The sequence below is a fragment of the Vanellus vanellus genome (genome assembly GCF_965231255.1).
Source record: "Vanellus vanellus genome assembly, chromosome: 23".
Lineage (NCBI taxonomy): Eukaryota > Metazoa > Chordata > Aves > Charadriiformes > Charadriidae > Vanellus > Vanellus vanellus.
The window spans coordinates 6,512,832-6,532,402 of record NC_138928.1 but is presented as its reverse complement, the minus strand read 5'-3'; the positions used below and the strand labels follow the sequence as shown (position 1 = coordinate 6,532,402).

Sequence of the window (19,571 nt, the reverse complement as noted above, 5' to 3'; positions counted from 1 at the left end):
TCTCCTAAGGTTTACAGGAATGCTGTAGACCTCTGGACTTAGAGACTAGTCAGAAATCCTGCAAGAATGATCCCTCTTGAGTAAACTCTAGCTGCTGACAGACAAGTTCATTCCCATGTCTTTAAGCAGAGAACCAATATTAAATCAAATCGCCTGTCTTTGCACAAACAGGAACAAAAAAAAAGGAAGAAAGAAGAAGAAAACACTAGACCTCTTGGTGAAAATACTTCTAGGAAGGTGTTCTTCAAAGTGTTATGGGAGCCTTTGTTGGTCCTTAATCTCCCACGTCCAATGACACTTGTCTTTGTCCAGCTTTATAGTAACCAACTCCGGTCCCTGAGCTGGAAAGATGGTGCCAACTGCCGCAAAGTTAGTTTAATATGTTGTTATTTTTGTTCCTGGAATGATGCTTCAGAAAAGGCAAGTAGAGATCCCTTCGATATCTCCCCAAACTGCTCCAATACAGTCCAACTAATGGTACAACTCATCAGCTCCAATGTTTCGTTCCCTCGGGAAACGGGAGTTGGCAATAAACTGCACAGGAGCTCTCAGAAATGCGAGTTTGCTCAGGTGGGCCAATGACTGACAAATGCCGATGTGCGCTAACAGCTTTTCAGTAAGAAAAAGTGGTAAAACAGAAAAACGCACTGTAAGAGGGCAATAGGGCATTACAGATTAAGCCTGTGTGGTTGTTGGCCCCAACTCCCCACACACCTGAACACGCGTGCGGATGAAGATGCTGGAGTCCTCAAAGGCATATTTAAAGCAGTTTTGAACGGCCTCGGGAGGCACATGGAAGTCGAGTGGCAGCCGAAGTGTTTGGAAATAGCGACGAGAGCCTAGAGCAAACTGGTCTCTAGACCAGTCTCCTTTGGGCTATAATTTAGCCAACCGAGTTGTTATAGATCTTCTCTGTTTGGGAGAAAACAAACGTTCAGAAAGGGGCCTCTTACACAATGAAGGATGCCTCCTCACGTTTGAGCAACAGAGGGGGAATTGTAAATGTTCAGATGCTGTGGAAAAAAACCCCAGCCCTGTTTAAAGTGCATTTATCGTCTCACGGTTAGATTTGGTAAGTGAGCCAAGACACTGAAACGGCTGATAATCTCAGAGGGATTAGCATGGTTTTAGCGGTGCATTGCACAGGGACTAAACTGAAACTGTCATTCACAAATATAAAACTTCAGTAATCACAGTGCTTGGTTTCAAGTCTGCAGTAAATATGCTTTTGAGGACTACAGCTTCTTAGTCTGTCCAATTCATTTCATTTATTATCTGGTGGCCTTTGACTCTATGAGAAGCAGCAGAGTACTGCAAAAGCCTTGAAATAGCCTTCTCATTTCATCCTCTGGGCTATAAGTTTCCAGGAAAGAACCAAACACCCAGATTTAGGCAAGGAAAGGACTACCCAGGGCAAAAATCATTTTGCAGAGCCACTCTCACATAAAACTATAATATAGAACTGAAAACTGCAACGCAGGCTATCAAAGAGTAGATGGTATAAATTGGGTGAAGCAGAGAAGCGGAGGCATTGCCTGGTGGGCGAATTAAAGCCTTCAATCACAGAGCCGCATCAGCAGAGGAAGGGAAGGAAGGGGCAAGGGAGAAGCCGTATCTTTTCAGATGGAAGTCGATGGAGGAAGGTTATTCCAGACAGCGAGAGCTGCTCGCGAGATGGTTGCACACAGGCAGCTCCGACTCTGCCGGCTGATGAAGAGGTAACTATGGAGATGCTTAAAAGGGGCTTAAGCCAAAAGGAAGGAAGAGTAAGGACACAAACGTCTTTCTGATTGTTCCACAAGAGGCATGTTAGAAACAGCCTGTTCCAGCGCAAAACAGGACTGCAGTCAGCAGAGCGGGTGAAGAGGGAAGATGGTGATGAAAAGAATGCCTAATACTAGATTTATGTCATCATCGTACCCATGAGAAAGACGGCCCACACACCTGTCAATAATGAGGCCATTATAATAATTGATTTGCTACAGAGCAGGGGAGTCAGCTTTGAAATGTGCTGTTTTTCAGCTGACACCCTAAATTTTGGAGGTGGGTTAGTGAACTTCAGAGCGTGGAACAGAACGGCCAGAAAAAGCGACTCGAGCAAAGCTGTGAGCTGTCTAAGGAGAGCTCAGCGACAGAACATGACTCAGTTCCCAGCAGGGGATGGGGTTGGGAACTTAAGGAGAGAGAGAAACAATAAGGTTAAAACTGGAGCTGGCTGACATTTAGAAAACATGTTTTTTTCAACCACAATGAATCTGTGTGGAATATGTTTTTGTTGTTGTTGATATTTAACGGGTTTTTGACAGGGGAAAAAAAAAGCTTTATTATTTTTAATTAAAAAAAACACACATATATTTCATTTTTGCTAGGGTAGGCACCTCTTTCTCTGTTTCCCGTTTGGTGATTGTCACATCCCCTCATAGAGTTCAGGAGGAAAAAACCTAAACAAATAAACCAACCAGAAATCCTTCCTCTTTTCTTTCATATTGTCCAGAAAAGCAAAGTGGCATTTTCCATCAGTTCAGCTAGTTCAAATTCCCCGAGTCCCAAATTGCATAAGACAACTAGATATCTCCTCTGAAAGGAAGGATTGGAATCAGTGAGCTCGAGCTGATGGGTTCGGGCTCCAAAGCCAGCCCAAACATGGAGATATTAAGCCTGCTGTCAATAGCGGCCCAATGCCCAGGTGAAATAAATTTCTGCACATATCCAGAAGCCACTCGGCATTTGCCTCGTGCCTTGAGGCCCTTTCCCGTCATGTCTCAGTCATAACCGGATAACAGCCTGCAATGCGTGAGAACCCGACCGATCCATCCTCGGCGTCCCTCCTTGGTCACCGCAGCAAGAGCGAGTCCCCGCTCCCACCTGTTGGGAGCCCGGGCTGCGTGTGGCCGCCTCTGGCCAGATGGCTCCATTATGTAGCACAGTTGGTAAGATTTGTAATGGCTGATGTTGCCCGCTTCAGCCCAGATGTCTAAATGAACGCAAGCTGAAATCGCCTTGTCAAGACGACCTGCATGCAAAACATTCGGCCAAAAAACGTTGGGAAGCCCTATCCTACTTTGGAACTGGGTTCTACTGAGCAGATTCTTTGCTGTAGCCTTTATTAACTAGGTATTTTACGGCTCCACCTACGTAATGCAGAATCGATTGGGCTGGGTGCAGTTTAGGTCCCATGCAGGTGCCGGCATACATACTGAACACGGCTCAAACACCCTGCGCCACTGCAATCCGTGGTTCTGCCTACATTAATGGCTATGGATATAGCCACTGGGTCAGGAAAAGAGAGCGCTAAGAGCGGGTGTAAATGGGAGTAAAGCTTATTGCAGTTCCTAATTTGTAGCATGACAGCGACAAGCAGACAAAGAACGTTTGTCGCTGACACACGTGGTGCTGGGATGGCAACACAGGTCTCCGAGCCCTCTGATCACTTCTGGCAGGTGGACGGGAACGCTCTGCACTCCTCCAGCACATCTGGAAGGGGCCACGGCACAACTTCCCTGCGCACACACTGCCGGGTGTCTTACACAGCCCAACCGGAGGAGTCCTAGAATCGCATTACTCCACTCCTCCCGCTCCACCCAGCAGCAGTGGTCCACACAGTCCGACTCAGAATAAGCCTTTGTTGTTTGAAGGTCATGAAAATCCCATCAAACAGTAACTGCCGATAACTTCAGCATCGCATCACACTCTACAGCGGCACGAGGCAGTCCCTCCCTGGGCACGAGCAGGAGCCTCCCGTCCTCTTTTGCCTCCCCACTACCGCCGGTCTCACTGTTGTGACAAACTCCGATGCTGCCGCAGCATCGCCCTCCCCATACTTCCCGCTCTGTGGTTTTTTCACACGTAAAACTGGTATAAATCCACTTCTTTTCCTGGCTCAGCGGATTCTTGCAGAATCCTTGTACGTACACGTACAAGGTCATAAAGTGAAACCATTTTATGGTAATAGGTAAATTTAAAACCCTGGGTGTGAATACTATCTGTGCTTTTGCATGAACAATTCTCGCGGACTCCCCAAAGGCGGCAGGAGGAACGACAGCGGGTGCTTTCCTGACCAGTCACGGGAGCAAACACACAACAGACAACGCCGGCAGAGGATGGTTCATGAGCAGGCAAGGCAATGAGGAGTATGCAAAGAACTCACAGATAATTTTCTAAAAAAAAAATACCTACATGGGGAAATCACGGTCTGCCTGCAAGTACCGTGCAGGAAGAAAAAGCAGTTCAATCCACCAGACAAATTGCTCCATAGGAAATCGTTCCTCATTTCTCCTCTTTGTCACCGTACAGCACAACTCCTCTGTTTACTATGCAGACCGCCGCCTGACGGTAATTCCAGCCACCTGCTCCCCGTGGCAGCGCAGCCATTTAGACCGAACTCAGCATTAGCTCCGAACAAATACAATAATAAAGAGCAATTCTACACATTGTCCGTGAGCTCCAGTATCCGAGCGCCAGTGCATCTCTGTCTACATATGAAGCGGCAGCTTCGTTAGCCATTGAGTCAGGACAATTAGGAGCCGTTCTAGTCGGACGGCGCAGCGATGCTGGAACTGGGGAGAAGGGCCCGAGCAGCGCGTAGCCATGGCGACGGGGCAGGTTTCTGCTGACACAGCGGAGCCTCCAGCGCCCGGGACAGCCAGGCTGCTCCCCCTGCATCTGCCGAATCAAGGCGGGGGGCTGCCAGCCTCAGGACGTGAGCCGAGACACACGTTCCTCTAAGAGTTTTCACTTATCAAATAGCACCATGGGACAGGTTTGGGATGGATTTTTCCCCCCCCAGAAGCCTAATGCGAGAGATTTGTCCCCAGGGACCCCAGAGCAGGAGGAACAACTGGGAGCAGCTTCAGTAGGAAAGCTCACTGCGCCGCACAGCAACGGGACTGTCATCTCATGAATTCTGAGCAATTTTCGTTTCCCAGCAAGCGACACATCTCCCAGTTGACGCTGCAAGCCCGTAGCACAGAGAAGTGGGATGGAGCACAGCTCCGGGCCCTGCCCCGCCTGGAGCGACGGCGCTGCCCGCGCTGAGCCCCATCCATCCGTGCCGGGTACCTGCCCTCGGAGATGACCCTCTCCAGCTGCCGGCGAGCAGGCAACGGGGCCGGGGAACAGCCCCGCCATCGCCTCTTCCCCTTGGGCTTCATTCCACGGGGAAGAATGAGAGGCAGGAGTTCTACAGCTTATTTTTCTCTGGAGTTTCATACAAAAGTTCTGTGGTCATCATCCCCATTCCAACCCCCTCCTCCCCCCCCATGTTTTCACCCTCTTCCTGGGGAAGGTGTGAGCAGCGCTATGTGAAGCTTTTACCTTCATTTTCTGTAGCTAACCACGGGCCTCCACACCATTAATTAGTGTTCATCTATCAGGTCTAGCAAGTTGGCATGTGACACTAGATCAAATTCTGTTAATTTCTCCATCCCCTGAATACTTTATAGCTATTAATTAGGGGTGTGAGCCGTGTGAAAGATGTTATAAAAGTGAGATCTGGAAATACAGATAGACAGATAAATCACAGGCAGACAGATGCTCATCACACTTCGCTTTCAGTGAAACAGAGACTTAATTTATAATAACAGAAAACAGCAGCCTCTCTATTAATGATGCAGAAAACCACAAGGTTCTATTCTGGAGATGTTTGTTAAGTTATACATTTCTAGACAAATTCTGACACCCTAATTGACACCCCATAATACTTCACTTTAACAAACTATACCAGATTCCCACTACAATTGGTACAGCACCTCTTTGACCACACTTCCCTGGAGTGAATTTGACCCAAGCTCTAAACTCTGTTACAGCATTAGGAATACAAATAAAAAAGCGTACGTAGGAATTTCTTTTATCGTTATTTTGAGGTAAACTTGAGAGGTGCCATGGGCTGGCTCGGCCAGTCAGCTGGACCAGTAGCATGGGAACCTCAGCAAAGAGGAAGCTTTGATTTCAGCCAAGATGCAGTAACTGTGTGTAACATACTTCGATCAAGGAAAAACTGTCCATAAGGTCAGTTCGTATGGAGATCGAGGTCTGACTGTAACCCTAACTGGGTTGATGATAGATGGATAACTAAAAAAAGGTATTAGAAATAAGCAGGGCATCTACAGAGGATAAAACTACAAAATGGCCTCCAAAAAAGCTTACTACTTAAACGTCAAGCAAAGGAATAAAGTGAGAATTGTCAAGCTCTACAAAAAGTGAAGTTTATGCTATTCTTTCCTGTAGAACGCAGCAAACACCAGAAGGGGAATGGTCTATGTAAAAAGACGACATCAATACAATGGCAACTGAGTAAAATTGGCAACAAATACATGCAGGTTGGAAATCAGGAGAGATTTTCTAAAGAGAAGAACAAAGTTCTAAAATAAATGCCCAGTAGGAGTAAGAGCTTCGCTAAGTTTAAGCCAGAGCTTGTTAAATTCAAGATGAAAACGTACAAAAGGAAGTTTGCGATAGGAGGGGAGCAGTCTCCGTGCTCCGGGGGCTTCCTGACCGCCCTGCATTTCTCTCCACAAGTTTTGCGTATTACGACAATTTTTTCAAAGTTCTGGGTTTAATCAGCCAGGATATCTATGACTAGTAGAGAAGCCGAGATCCATTAAACTCCATATTCTGTGCATTGTTCTATAAATAGATCGAACATCATGTTCTTCAGTGTTGGAAGAGATTAAACGATATGGTGCATTTGAAATGATGTTCTGTTGCTTTAATGATGCCAAGGGTAAGGTAGGATTAAAAGGAGAGCCACAGAGGAGGGGAGGGGAATCTTTCATCTCGGGAAAGTAATGAAGAGGCCCAAAATAAGATCAAGGTCTGACTGTAAGTGGCTCTATCAAATTATATAGGAATATAATGAGTTCTACACTATCTAATTTCCATATGCAGCTCTACAACTTCTCCCCCAAAGCAGAAATGACAGAATATTTAAACTCGGCTCAAAAGCTGTTTAACGTAAAGATTTGAGAGGAAGAAAAGTCCAGACGTGCATACTTTGTTTCTTAGGGAAAAAAAAGGTTAAAAATGACAGAAAGATGATCTGCAGAAACTAACTTTTCTAACACTGCTGTGAGTCCGCTGTCTGCCCCGTACAATAGCCAGATGGAGCCGTGGCTAGCAGAATAACAAGTAGTACTTATTATATGGGCCATTTGCTTTTTAAACAGCCATTATTTCACTCAGCATTCAAACACATGTAATAACGCTGCATCCCAATTTGGCAGCCCAGCCTGTTTCCAGGCTTTGTTAAAGATGGCGTATCAGCTTCCCGGAGCCGTAAGTAGGACAGATGATCGGCCTGATTATATTGAGGAAAGCACTCCACAGACAGTAGATTCATTTAATTTCTTGTCCACTATTATTTTTTGGATGTTTTTTAAAAGAATTTTCCATTTTCTGCTTGGCAAGGAAAAACTACCCCAATAGGCCGGTAGCTGAGCTGTTTTCCACCAGACGAAGGTTACATCCCTTCCCTTTCCAAGTTACGCGCGTGCACCGAGTTCCCACTCGGCAGTCCAAATTGAAGTCTTGCTGGATCCCTTTCTGAATCTTATGCTAAAATTAGTCAAAGGTACCTTCCTAACATGATCTCATCTGTGGTGAGAACATAACTACAAGAAAATACTTTTGTCGTTCCATACTCTAAGCCCTGTTGTTAAGTCTGCAGAAACTCCGTTATCTTTTCTACAGCCTAAAGTCAACCATATTCTTTCCACCTAGAATTTAAGTCCAGACCCAAACTAGCAGCAGATGCAGAAAAATGCAAGAAAACTGAGCACTTACTGAATGGCCGTGATATTTCACCTTGGAAGTAAAAATCAGATAAAAGTAATCAACAGAATATTTTGGAGAACAGCTTCATTTCAGCCTTAGAAGGCCAGTGGTGTACAGCTACTGCACCACCGGACTTACTGCAGCAGTCAGCAATAGATCTACTCATATTCAAACTACTAATTGCTTAGGGAAAAAGTGTGAAGCACTGTTACTTATGTCCTGTAGCTGCATTTTCTGCCAGGAGTGCACTTACTGGTGTTTTAGCAGATGAAGTTAGACAGGATATGGACTGGAGCACCTCCCGCACGGGGAAAGGCTGAGAGCGCTGGGACTGTTTAGCCTGGAGAAGAGAAGGCTCAGAGGGATCTTCTTAATGTATATAAGTACCCGAAGGGAGGGTACGGAGAGGACGGAGCCAGGCTCTTTTCAGTGGTGCCCAGCGACAGGACCAGAGGTGACAGGCACAGACTGAAACACAGGAGGCTCCGTCTGAACATCAGGAAACACTTTTTCAGTGCGAGGGTGACCGAGCGCTGGCACAGGTTGCCCAGGGAGGTTGTGGGGTTTCCATCCTTGGAGGTATTCCAGAGCCACCCGGACAGAGTCCCAGGCTAGGCTGCCCTGCTTGAGCCGGGGAGTTGGACCAGAAGACCACCAGAGGTCCCTTCCAGCCTCAACCATGCTGCGAGGGATAATGCCAATAACAGCTCCAGCCCAAAGAGGGAGCAAGAGAAGACACAGGACCCCTACACGTAGTACCTGACATACATGTACTCCAGTCATCTCCTTGCTCAAGAACAGAAGAGCTGGAAAGCTGAAGATGTCTGGCAAATATGAAATTACATCATAGATTGTAACTTAATAGTTTATTATACCACATAAATCAAGAGTGAACATTATCTCCATAAGAACTAGATGAAAATCATCAATAAATAATAATTAGCTGTTTCCTGGGCCTGCCATCTGGAAAGCATGTCTCCTAGCCAGCAACTGCTGCTCCTTGCACTTCTCCAGAGCAGCTAAAAGATGCAGACGGGCTACTCTTTCTTTTTTGTCAGTCCCTTTAGGAAATGTAGATACCCAGGATGCTGAGAGCCACTTCCATCATCCTCACCACCGTATCTCAGCACTCCACGTGCACAGGGCTTCACCGTCCTTCCTGCTTATCCCGAGCCTCCAGTTTCTTAAAAAGCAGTAAGGAGCCCGAAGTTACCGAGCCCTGCCTTCCAGCCTGCTCGCGGGAACACGTGGGCTCCAAGATAACCAAATTAATCATTCTAACCTGTAAGTGGCTGTCATTAGTATTATTATTTTCATCATATAAATTATCTTCCAGATTAGGTCATATGCATTTTGAGATCCTGTGGTTTCCTAGCAACTCCTCTTACCACTCTACATGCAGACACAGTGTGCCGTTTTCTTTTCCTTTTTTAGACTCTCCACACAGGGGTTATATTCAGTAACAGTGATCTCAGGCCTGGCCCTAACAACCTTTAGTCTGTCACATGTGTGGGATAAGAAGCAGAAGACGGCCATCCCCCCACCCCTCAAAAGACACTTGCAGCAGATGGCCAGAAAAACACAGTCCTCCACTTGTCCGTCTTCTGTCCTGCAGACCAGAAGCACTGAGCTCTGCAGGATAGGGATGACAAAACCATACCCACACGTGTTAAAAACTGGCAGAACTTGGAAGACCCCATCAGCATCATTCTGACATCAAAACATGTGACAGAACACGGTGCGGTTCCCTGCAAAGCACTGCTGCTTCAAAGCCTGCCCGGGGCGCCCTCAGGTCCAGGCTTTCGCCTCTCACTTCCTCCTCACCTGATCTGCCAAAGCACACCTCTGCCGGCCGAGACCGGGCTGAGGCGTTCCAACAGATACCGCAAACTCCCCCAAAACAGCCAGGCTTTATCCGCTTCCTCACCGTAACCCCCGTCTCACACTGCTGCCGGGTGCCCTTCAAGTCCTCAGCCCATTTTGCGCAGTCCCACAAACCAGTGTGGAACCTCCGCTGCACATCGGAGCAGAGCGCTTTGCTGCACTTTGTCACTGCCAGACACGATCAAAGTACTGCATCCCGCATAAACATGGGACAGGTACCTAAATGTCATGTAAAGCTTGTGTCACTTGATAGATACGCTGCCCAAATATGCACGTTTACACACAGACTTTCCCACAAAAACCACAAACTCTGGTTTTAGAGTTGTTTCTAGTCCAATGTGGGAAACTGTCTGGAGGGCCAAACCAATTTTAGGCACCAATTTTAATTAACTTCTCTAGCTGAGTTAATCAAGATATCTACCAAATTTAATCATGACGGGGGCACAAAGTTAGGCAATGTGACTATCCTAGACAATCTTTTGTGCAAGGAGAATACGATTAACTTCTGTCCTGCCCCACTGACATTTTTTAAAATAACAATGTCTGTTCTAAACTACAAAAGCTATGGGGCTTAATTATTTAGATAGCTGGTGGCCCTGTTTCAAAGAAGAAAAGAGAACAGACCTCAGAAACGAACCATCTTCAGTCCACGTGGAGTACAGCTATTAATATTTGATCCCCTGCTAGCCTGCAGGCAAAGGGAATAATGTTCATTACAAGAGCCTAAGACTGAATCCACTTTAACAATTGACTGAACTGAAGATGAGGATGGAACCCTTCCTGCTCTAGGTGAGGGGGGTATGTTGGGGGACTCTGGTAGTTCCTACAGCAAAGGAGCGATATTTTGTCAAGCACAGAAAGAAAGGGAAGTTGTCTGTGGTTGCCACCAGAGCCTCACTGTGAAGACCATCACTGGATCCAATATCCAGTCCTGACTGCAGGAGAGAGAAGGTCACTGTGAAAAGTAAGGAACAGGGACACAAAGGCATATACTTGCAAATAGAAGAAATAATTTAATGGAAGTGTAATTAACAGGAAGAGAGAGAGACAATGCCCCGTAACTGGGAAATGGAATATCCTTCAGTCCCTTACCCCCTGCTCCCTCCCCCTAACTCTCATTCACTAGGAGCGATCTGCGGGTTTTGTTCCGGATTACAGTCTCAGGACAGTCTTATTCAGGGCCCAGAGCAACACAGGAAAGTCTTCAGAAAAACTGAAGATCCAATTTAATTTTCTTGTTGTACTCTCAGTCGACATCCTGCGAATACAAATCCTGCCCCTTCCACAGCGTGGCCAGATCGTCCTGTGCGACACCTCAGCCCCAGTATGGACTAAATTTCATCAGAGATTTCACTCTCGTATACTAACCCGGAGTCTTAATGCTAAAATGGGACAATGAAATCTAGGTGAAGTATAGAAAAGACAGTCAATTTGGGATGGCCCCATTTTGGGGTGTCAAAAGAAGACCTATTTTTCAGACTGGTCATAGTCTGTGTCACCCAATTAAAGCTCCAAACCAGTATCCTGTCTGTGTCTTTGCCTGAGAAATTGTCTGCTTAAGCAGAAGCTCTTAAGGTTAAACAAATCTTTCAAATGTTGAGGGCCAGAGTCACTCACGCATGTACAGTAATAGAGCTCCTGGAATTATTACACTCTCTGGACCCACTGCCGGTATTTGCCTCTTGGCTTTACTCTTCCTACAGTGTATACCCATTAGCACCTCTAATTAGAAAGGAAAATCACGAGTTCCATGTTATTTAAAAGATTATGCAGCATTTTAAACTACAGCACAATGTAATTATTTTTTAATAGCCACAGCTATTTCATGTATTTACTTTTAATGGTGTTTGAGTCATAAATTAACAGTAGAAAAGAAAAAGGCAAATCAGCACTTGACAGAGAAGCAGGCAACAATTGAAAAGAAAAACTGAAATGCTAAAATCTGAGTGATCAAAAAGGAAGAGGGCCCAATTAGTTTTTCTTGTTTGCTTTATTCCGAACGGCTTTTTATCATCTAACTTGTCCCCCTGGAGTCATGAAGGTCAGGGATAAATAAAAGTGAGAAGAGTTGAATGTCTGTCTTGTTGTAGAGGGACTCCTGTCAGTTTGTCAAGAGATGCGTATTGTTGGACAGTCTCTTGAATGATCAGATCCCAAAGTCAATAAACTGCCGCTGCAGAGGACAGCCCGCCGGCACCGCGGCCGGGGTGGCACTGTGCTAGCTGCAGTACAAGCAGAGCAAGTGACCACACAGATGTCAGCACAGAGCTGGAAGAGAGAGAGGATTAAGCAACCAGAGAGAAGGTGAGCCATGAAAGCCAGGAGTATGTCCAAGACAAGCGTCTCTAGTTGCTGTGCATCTTGCCCCCCAAAAAGGGCTATTAACTTTTGGGAGGATAAACAGACCTGCAGCACCCCATTCCTTACCCCTGGAAAGCTACGAGCACTGTGGCAGATGATGTGCTTCAGACATACGTACTCGCCCAACCCCCGGAGACAGACCCGCGCGAGCTGTTCTCAACAGCGCTTTGTCCTCTCGGCACACCCCTTGTATTTCACCCCCAGGCTTTTTCAGGCAGAGCGAGAACCTGACATTTCCTTCCTCCTGCTATCACCAGCCCAGGACCGGCCACGCGGTGTGCTGAGCTCTAACTACAGCTTGTTTGCCTCTTCCACAGAAAGCCCGGCTCGCCAGGATTCGAGTGGCCAAAACGGGCAGCTCCAACGCTTACCTTCACAGCAAGCGCAACGGCCTCCTGAACGAAGCCCTCGAGCTGACGGTAAGTGCAGAGACAACATCTCCTTCCACGGAGTTTGAGAAGCTCTCTATTCCCACTCCTCTCCCCAGGCTCCCTCCCCTTCTCTCTCCATTGCCACCTAATTGCTCATTATCCGCCGTGGCAGCCACGCACACGGCATGGCATTATGCTATAATTATGCTCGTGTACTGTATGTGCCGAGTGGAGGGACAGCTGGAATCCAGTGGCAAGATTGGATGGGAGGAAAAACACTTTCTTGGGCTCCTCCTTGAGCTGAGAAAGGATGTGGCCTTCCAGCAATGACCAGGTTCCCCATTCCCTTAAAGCCCTCTGTGCCACGGAGCTGTTGGAACTGTACTGATTTATACCACCCAGGGTCTGCCCACACTATAAATATCCACTCTCTTTCAACATAGAGTTATTTATTTTCAAGAGTCTCCCTCTAATATGGACTATCCGGAGGTATTTAAAAGGCGTACAGATATGGTGTTTAGTGGTGGACTTGGCAGTGCCAGGTTAACGGTTGGGCTTGATGATCTTAAAGGTATTTTCCAACCTAAACAGTTCTACGATTCCATCTAATCAAGCCCAACAGGACAGGAAAATATTCCCTAGCTCCTGTTTCAGGCAGTTCGGTGGTAGGTTTATTTTTAACAGGAAAGCCTCTGGAGGCTCATACTAGCTATTCAGGAGAAGAAAAGTTTTAAGTGCGTCACATTGCTCAGCAGAATCAGCAAAAAGGAGAGGAGGTTATTACATTAAGCCTGATCAACACCAGAGCAGGTATTAGCACATTTCATGGATTTCATTTCAAATAAATCAGCCTTTCGTGCACATGGGGAGCAAAGAGCGAGATGAAGAATGCTTAATTGAGCCACCAGAGCTGCCTAGCGCTTGTTCGTGCACCCTTACTTGGGGCATAATCCTTCAAACGTCTACTACTTCCCCTGGCACACATCCTTGCAGTTGTAAAATCAAAGCCAAAAAACCTTTGCAGCTCATGGTGAAAGCTGCTCACTAGGACCAGTTCAGCGGGTACAGCACACAGAGGGAAACCTTATTTTGCACGTAGGATGCTACGCAGCGCAGACCGAGACAGAGGAATCTGTCCCTTTACAGCTGCAAGAGTTTTTAAACTGACTTTCCAAACACACTTCTCACGAAGTACAGATTTGGAGGGTAGGACGCCCAGATCAGTTTCTGTTCTCCCCTCCAAAACAAGTTGGAGCCTTCTGACTACACATCTAGTGTTGTCTCCTGCTCGCGAATGGCAGCGACACGCAGAAAATCTGTTTCTTGAACCATATGTTGCTGTTGAGCAGTTCAAGAAAAGTTTCTTTATCAAGAACACGAGAGACCAGGAAGATCGGTCACACCTCGTCCAGAGCCTTATCCCCGTAAAGGAAAGGCTCGGGGCTGGGATGCCAGCTCAGCTGAGGTTCTGCTATTTCATTACCCCGGAACATGCAAAAATTTGACAAATTTAAAGCTTCCTTTGGAGCTTCAGGTTTCTGGTTTTTAAAAACGCCAGAAGAGCTCAGCGGGGACACTCAGTTTGCACTTGATCTTCCAGCCTGTCATCCCAACAAGAATCTCCTCACTTCTCTTGTCAACCACAACTCCCTGCCAAGACCACTTGCGGAAGAGCAGCTGACGCACCAGTGCTTAAGTCCAAAATGCAAGAGGTTGAGAGAAATATTTGGCTGAATTGGTTCATTTCTTGGCACTTACCCAAAAATAAGTGGAAGAAGGGTCATTTTCTTGGCTACAAATCTACTGTAGACACAGGGAGGAAAACAAAAACATTTCTAAAAAGGTTCTAGAGGATTTTTTTTACCCATTAATAATTAAATTTAGACATATAGCAGCATCCAGAGCAGGTCTTCCCAAGCGTTTCTGGGTGCAACTTGCTTTCTGGGGGGCTTATAGGTCTAAATGCTAACATGACTCCCCCAAAGACCAGTAAGATCCACAAATCCTACTTTGAAAAGCACTTAATACTTTGCAAGAAAATACCCCCCCGCTAAGGAATCTCCTGTTGAAATAATCAAAGGCAAAGGGGACAGGAGAGTAAGAATTACCATCCACCCATGACATACGGGAGCATAATTTACTAAGAAGGAACTTGCCAAAGCCGTGCCTGGCATCTGCGCGTCCACCGGGAGATGACCTTTGCCTGCCCGGGGACTAGCCTCACACCTGAATCAAGAACCAAGACACGTCTCTCCACCCGCAGGTAGTGGCATTAATTAATTACAGAACCGCAGAGCATCCTTTGTTGTAAAGGTATACGTGACCATTTGAACTCCGCAAGGCAAGGCTTTACGTCCTTTCGTTTTATGGCAGGAGAACAAACTATTCTTCAGAGTACAAGATGTGAATGACAGCATAGTCTAGCCAGCCAAATTTTTTAAGCTGTAAAAACAGGAAGAAATGCGACTTCTGTAGTTGGTATATTAGGGGCCAAAATATTATCTACATACTGTGCGTATCTGTCGGTCAAATTAGTATCAAACTGCTTCATCGGTCAGGTACACATCCCATTTTGATACCTTGCCCAGGACTCATGCTAACTTTAATGGACTTCACGTGGCCAGATTGCCATCGGGCGGGTTTGTTACCCAGCAGTAATTCCAACTGCAATTACTACACGGCCATCACTAGATATCATCACTTTCATCATTAGCAACCACACAGTACTCTGATCGACGTATAATTGTTTTACAAGTGCCCAGCAGATTGCCCTGCAGTCTGACGCCTTGAGGGTTTACCCAAGAAAAACAACTGCCCCAGAACGTATCCTGGCTGTGGCTCTGCAGTCAAACTAATAAATTGGGAAATAGGGACTGTTCAAGATTCTGGAACATGTGCCAGAATGTCCTTTCATTAGCACCAGAATGAATACTCTGACACCATCTTTCAAGGGAACAGCATGTCTTCAGCCTGTAGCCTTGCATCAAAGTAAAGAAACAGCAAAGAAAAGACTTTATCCAAGACAGCAGCAGGAAGGAGTTCTGCTCCTAGCAAGAATACAGACTCTTGCTTCAGAAACATGTGGATTTGTGGCATTTTGCATTTGCCATCTAGACACAAAGTACTCGGACCGTTTTCTTCTCATTTACAGAGATTTTTAGTGGGCTTTATGTCAGAAGTGCTCAAGGGATGGTGAGCTTCTTCCCATGGCAGCAGCCTACATATCCTCTTAGCGTTAATCTCCTTGTACAGCTAGCTGAAATTCCCTTCTAGCTAAAATGCTAGGAGGGGTATATCCTAGGAAAAGTAAGCTCTGAGGTCTTGTGCCTTTTCACCAGCATTAGCCATAGATAAGCAGTATAGCCGTTCTCATGGGAAGGGACAGTCTAAACATTGAATCAGTTCATCTCAGTTCACCAGTGTCCAATTTGGTGTGCTGAAGCACTAAGTAGAAGAGGTAAAGTGGAAGTATTTTGGATTTCAGAACTGACACTACAGTGTGTTTCAGACTCCCTCCAAGCAACCAGCAGCTCGGTGAATGTCTTCCAAGAACAAACTGAATGGTAGCTGGCACCATATCCTTGCAAAACTGGCATCCCAGCTCAAAAAGCAAACCATCTCCTCTCCTACCACCCACCAGCTTTTTCATTACAGCCAGGCTCTTCTAATGAAGACACAGATTTTGTTTACCTGCAGTAATGTAGGTACCACTGATGCAATCTCTAGAGGTATAGATTCCTCAACAGTACTATCAAAATGCCAAGCATTTGTGTGATGCTGGCGCTCTCACCGTCCTCGGGCGGTAGTTTCTGCAGTTCTCATTCTTAATTTGCATGCTAGGATGTTCTCGGTGATCGCATACTCTTTGTTTCCGAAAACACCGAGCTAACTGAAGAAAAAGTGAACGGAATATAAGGTACGAGTCATAGTCACAGATGTCACCCTTTATTCCTGGTCACTGCCACCCCTGGACCCATTTCCCTCAGCAGCAAGCCCAGCCTGGGGATGGAAAGCAGAGGGAGAGACCAAGTTGTGCTGCCAAAATTTCACAATTGCCTTCGGTCTTCTGCCAGAGGTATGGAAGCTCTATCTTTGCTTTCAGATTCCATTTAGAACTCCTCTCAAGCAAATCCTCATAAAAAGATACTGTTCGCAATATGTGCTCTTTCTCCCTCCTCTTCCAGTGTTTTAGTGCAGCGTCATACTTGCTTTAGGGCTTGCAAGGACCTCCATGGGAAACATTCCAACACAGACTTCAGCAGAGTCAGTAATCTCAGCAGGGTACAAACAGGACCTGCTTGATGTGTCAGCTCACCAAGAGGATTGTTAATAAGAAAAATGGAACTGATTTTTTTTTTTTAGGCCACTTCTAAAAATACTTCTGGGAATGCTCCATCTTCCAAAACAACAGCAGCAAAAAAAAAAAAAGTCCATATCCTGCCTAAGATGCATTCCCATAGGAATCTATTAATTCTGCGTACAGTAAGTCAGCTTCCTTCATGTACCAGTTCAGCAGTGTTTTGGCACCTGTCAGAGGCAGAGTTATTCCTTCACTTAAGGATCACAGAACCATCCTGGAAAAGGCATCCGGAACACACATTCGCAGTGAATCACTGGGACACATGGGTGTATTTAAAAGCGATCCTTTAAGCATAGTTGAATTTGACCCCCTTGAGAGCAACAGACAATGCCTTGGCACTTCTGCCAAGATATTCTACCATCTCTCCCATCCCACCCATTTTCTCTCTTGAACAGTTAGATACTGCTGTTTCGCATCTAAGTAGAGATTCAAGCCACGCGTGTCAATTTTTGGCTTTCAGATTTGGGCATTACAGAATACACCAGGCACCCCTTACTTATGGAGCACAGGGAAACATTTTACAACACTTAATTGCTATTTTAATGCACGCAATTCTCTTTGAAAATGCTAGTCATCAAAGACACACACAGATTAATGTGTCATGAAATCACAGTGAATTTCAAAATCAGGAGCTTTAGTAGTAAGAGAACATCCTCAACATCCACCACAGAACAGAGAAAATGAGAAAAATAATGCTGGCTCTTAAATAGCACAGAAACTCTCTCCTTCCATTCCTGATGTATATCTGATCATCAGATCATAGGATAAGTGACATGCTATATTTTGAAGAATACAAGCATCTGATTCACTGATACAGCGTGGAAAACAAAAACCCAGAGTCCTAGATCTCTCCCCCACACCCGAGTTGACTAAATTGGCCTATTACAGTTTTGATGGATGCTCGATGCCAAGCTTTCTGCATGAGCTAAACATTACGCACATACTGGATTCAAGCTCCTAACCTTTTATCCATTTCAGCTTCAGCTGCCTCAAGCGGATCAAGCCCCTCAGCTTAACAAAAGCACAGAGATTGGTCTGAGATCTGTAGCTTATCCTAACCACTAATAACACCGCAGCCTGAGCAGTCTCTTCCCCAAATCACCACGTGCGCACAAACCTGATGTAAAGTGGAGAACAGAGCAGCAAAAGTACCTCAGTCAGTCCTTCCAACCCAGAGCCCGTAAACAGCCATTTCCACGAGCAGTTCATCCTCTCAACTCTTCCTATGCCTTCCTAGCAGGGACCACTCCTTTTAATAGTTTTTCAGCCTAAATACTCTCAGCTGTACCCACTCCCTTCCCAGACGGCACAGGCTGCCTGCCTGCCTCGAAGCACACCCTACTCCCTGAATTAGCTTACCCATTTCTAAGCCACATTTCAGCAGTTTGGGCACACAGGTGAAAGCTGCTCCCTCATCGTCCAGATGTTGCTGTAGTCAAGTATCTGCATTGTGAGGTCTCTGGAACAGGCTTGTCTTGTTCTGGTTTTGTCCTAAGTGATGCACAGAGGGTTCCTGGGCACTGGGTTACTAAAAGAAAAATCACAGTAAGCCATTCTGCTGAGCGAGAGCCACAATCCATAAGAAACTGATGAAGATGGGACCTTCCTTCTCCTAGGGAACTGCTGCCATATTTCAGGGGAATGTGAACCCTGCTGGATGATGCTTCTTCATTTGCCATATGCTTGAATAGGTTAATTTATATATATTAACTCTTACATACATAGCGTCTGCCTGTTCCTCCCTTCTCCCTGCCTTTCAAAGAGGGCTTGGCCACGGGGAGGTTACATGTCTTCAGTTTGCACCGAACCCAGTCCTCAGGACCTGCTATAGACTCCCCATCAACAACCTGCTGTAGGTGACCCTGCTCTGGCCAGGGGCGTTGGACTAGATGATCTCCAGAGGTCCCTTCCACCCCCGACTGGTCTGTGATTCTGTAACCATGTACACCGAGGCAGGGAAAGAGCAGCCCCTTTAATACACAGCAGGCACAAAGCGTGGAGAACTGGTGATGGCCATGAGAAGGAGAGACAGACCCAGGAGTCCCGTCTCTAGAAACAGCATTACAAAGTCCAAGACGCGAAGCCTGGATCCACATGTTTTGATGTGGCGCGCAGCCGTGCCTCGGGAGGCTCTGGCAGTACCGCACGCAAGCGCCAGCAGGCGCAGGGCGGCGCAGGGTCGGGCAGAGCCAGGCTGCCAGCTCAGCCGAAGCCAGACAGCTCAGGGTTTGTCTCCTAACAGAGACCAGAGTTCAGGGTACATCTGTTGGCATTCAAAGGTCATGCCAAGCTTAAAAATCTTAATGTTTTTTTCGAAAAATAAACCAGCACAGGTTCTTTTTCTTCATTACCTTCTGGTTCCTGAGCCCTGACATCATATGTCAGCAGTATTTCCCAGGTGTCCTCCACAGCTACAAAATGGCTACAAACACACTGGTTTTGAACCAAAGCCGAGTTCTTCACCTGAGCCTACAAGGCAAATCACTAGGAAAAAGAATGAGGTAACCTCATAAGAGTCATGAGAAACACCTGAGGGCTGGCAACACTGGAATTGTTGTCTTTATCCCTGTGAAAGCTAATGCCGGTAGTTCTGCTGGTTTGCATGGTTTTACACCCGCTTTGCGTTTTGGTCTTTTCTCCCCCTTTTTCTGGCTATTCAGGGATCCACTGATGATGAACAGCATACGACTAAAGGCACCTCCTTAATTGAAAGCCAACATCACCACCTGCTGCACTGCCTGGAAAAAACAACCGTAAGTAGCAACACAATCCTTTTACCTCTTTCCAGGTCTTTGTGCCTGGCCCAGGCTTCCTACGGAAAAGAC

At 46.2% G+C, this 19,571-nt stretch overlaps 1 protein-coding gene across 2 annotated transcripts in view; it reads left to right on the top strand.

Annotated features, from left to right (window-relative positions):
- Nucleotides 1-19,571, top strand: part of KCND3 (potassium voltage-gated channel subfamily D member 3) — a gene marked incomplete at both ends in the record, with an annotated part of 117,192 nt that overhangs the window by 91,739 nt on the left and 5,882 nt on the right. For both annotated transcript variants that reach the window (XM_082494450.1, XM_082494449.1), the window contains 2 exons: nt 12,333-12,434; nt 19,407-19,499. In XM_082494450.1, coding sequence (XP_082350576.1) covers nt 12,333-12,434; nt 19,407-19,499 — 195 coding nt within the window. The remainder of the gene's footprint in view (nt 1-12,332; nt 12,435-19,406; nt 19,500-19,571) is intronic.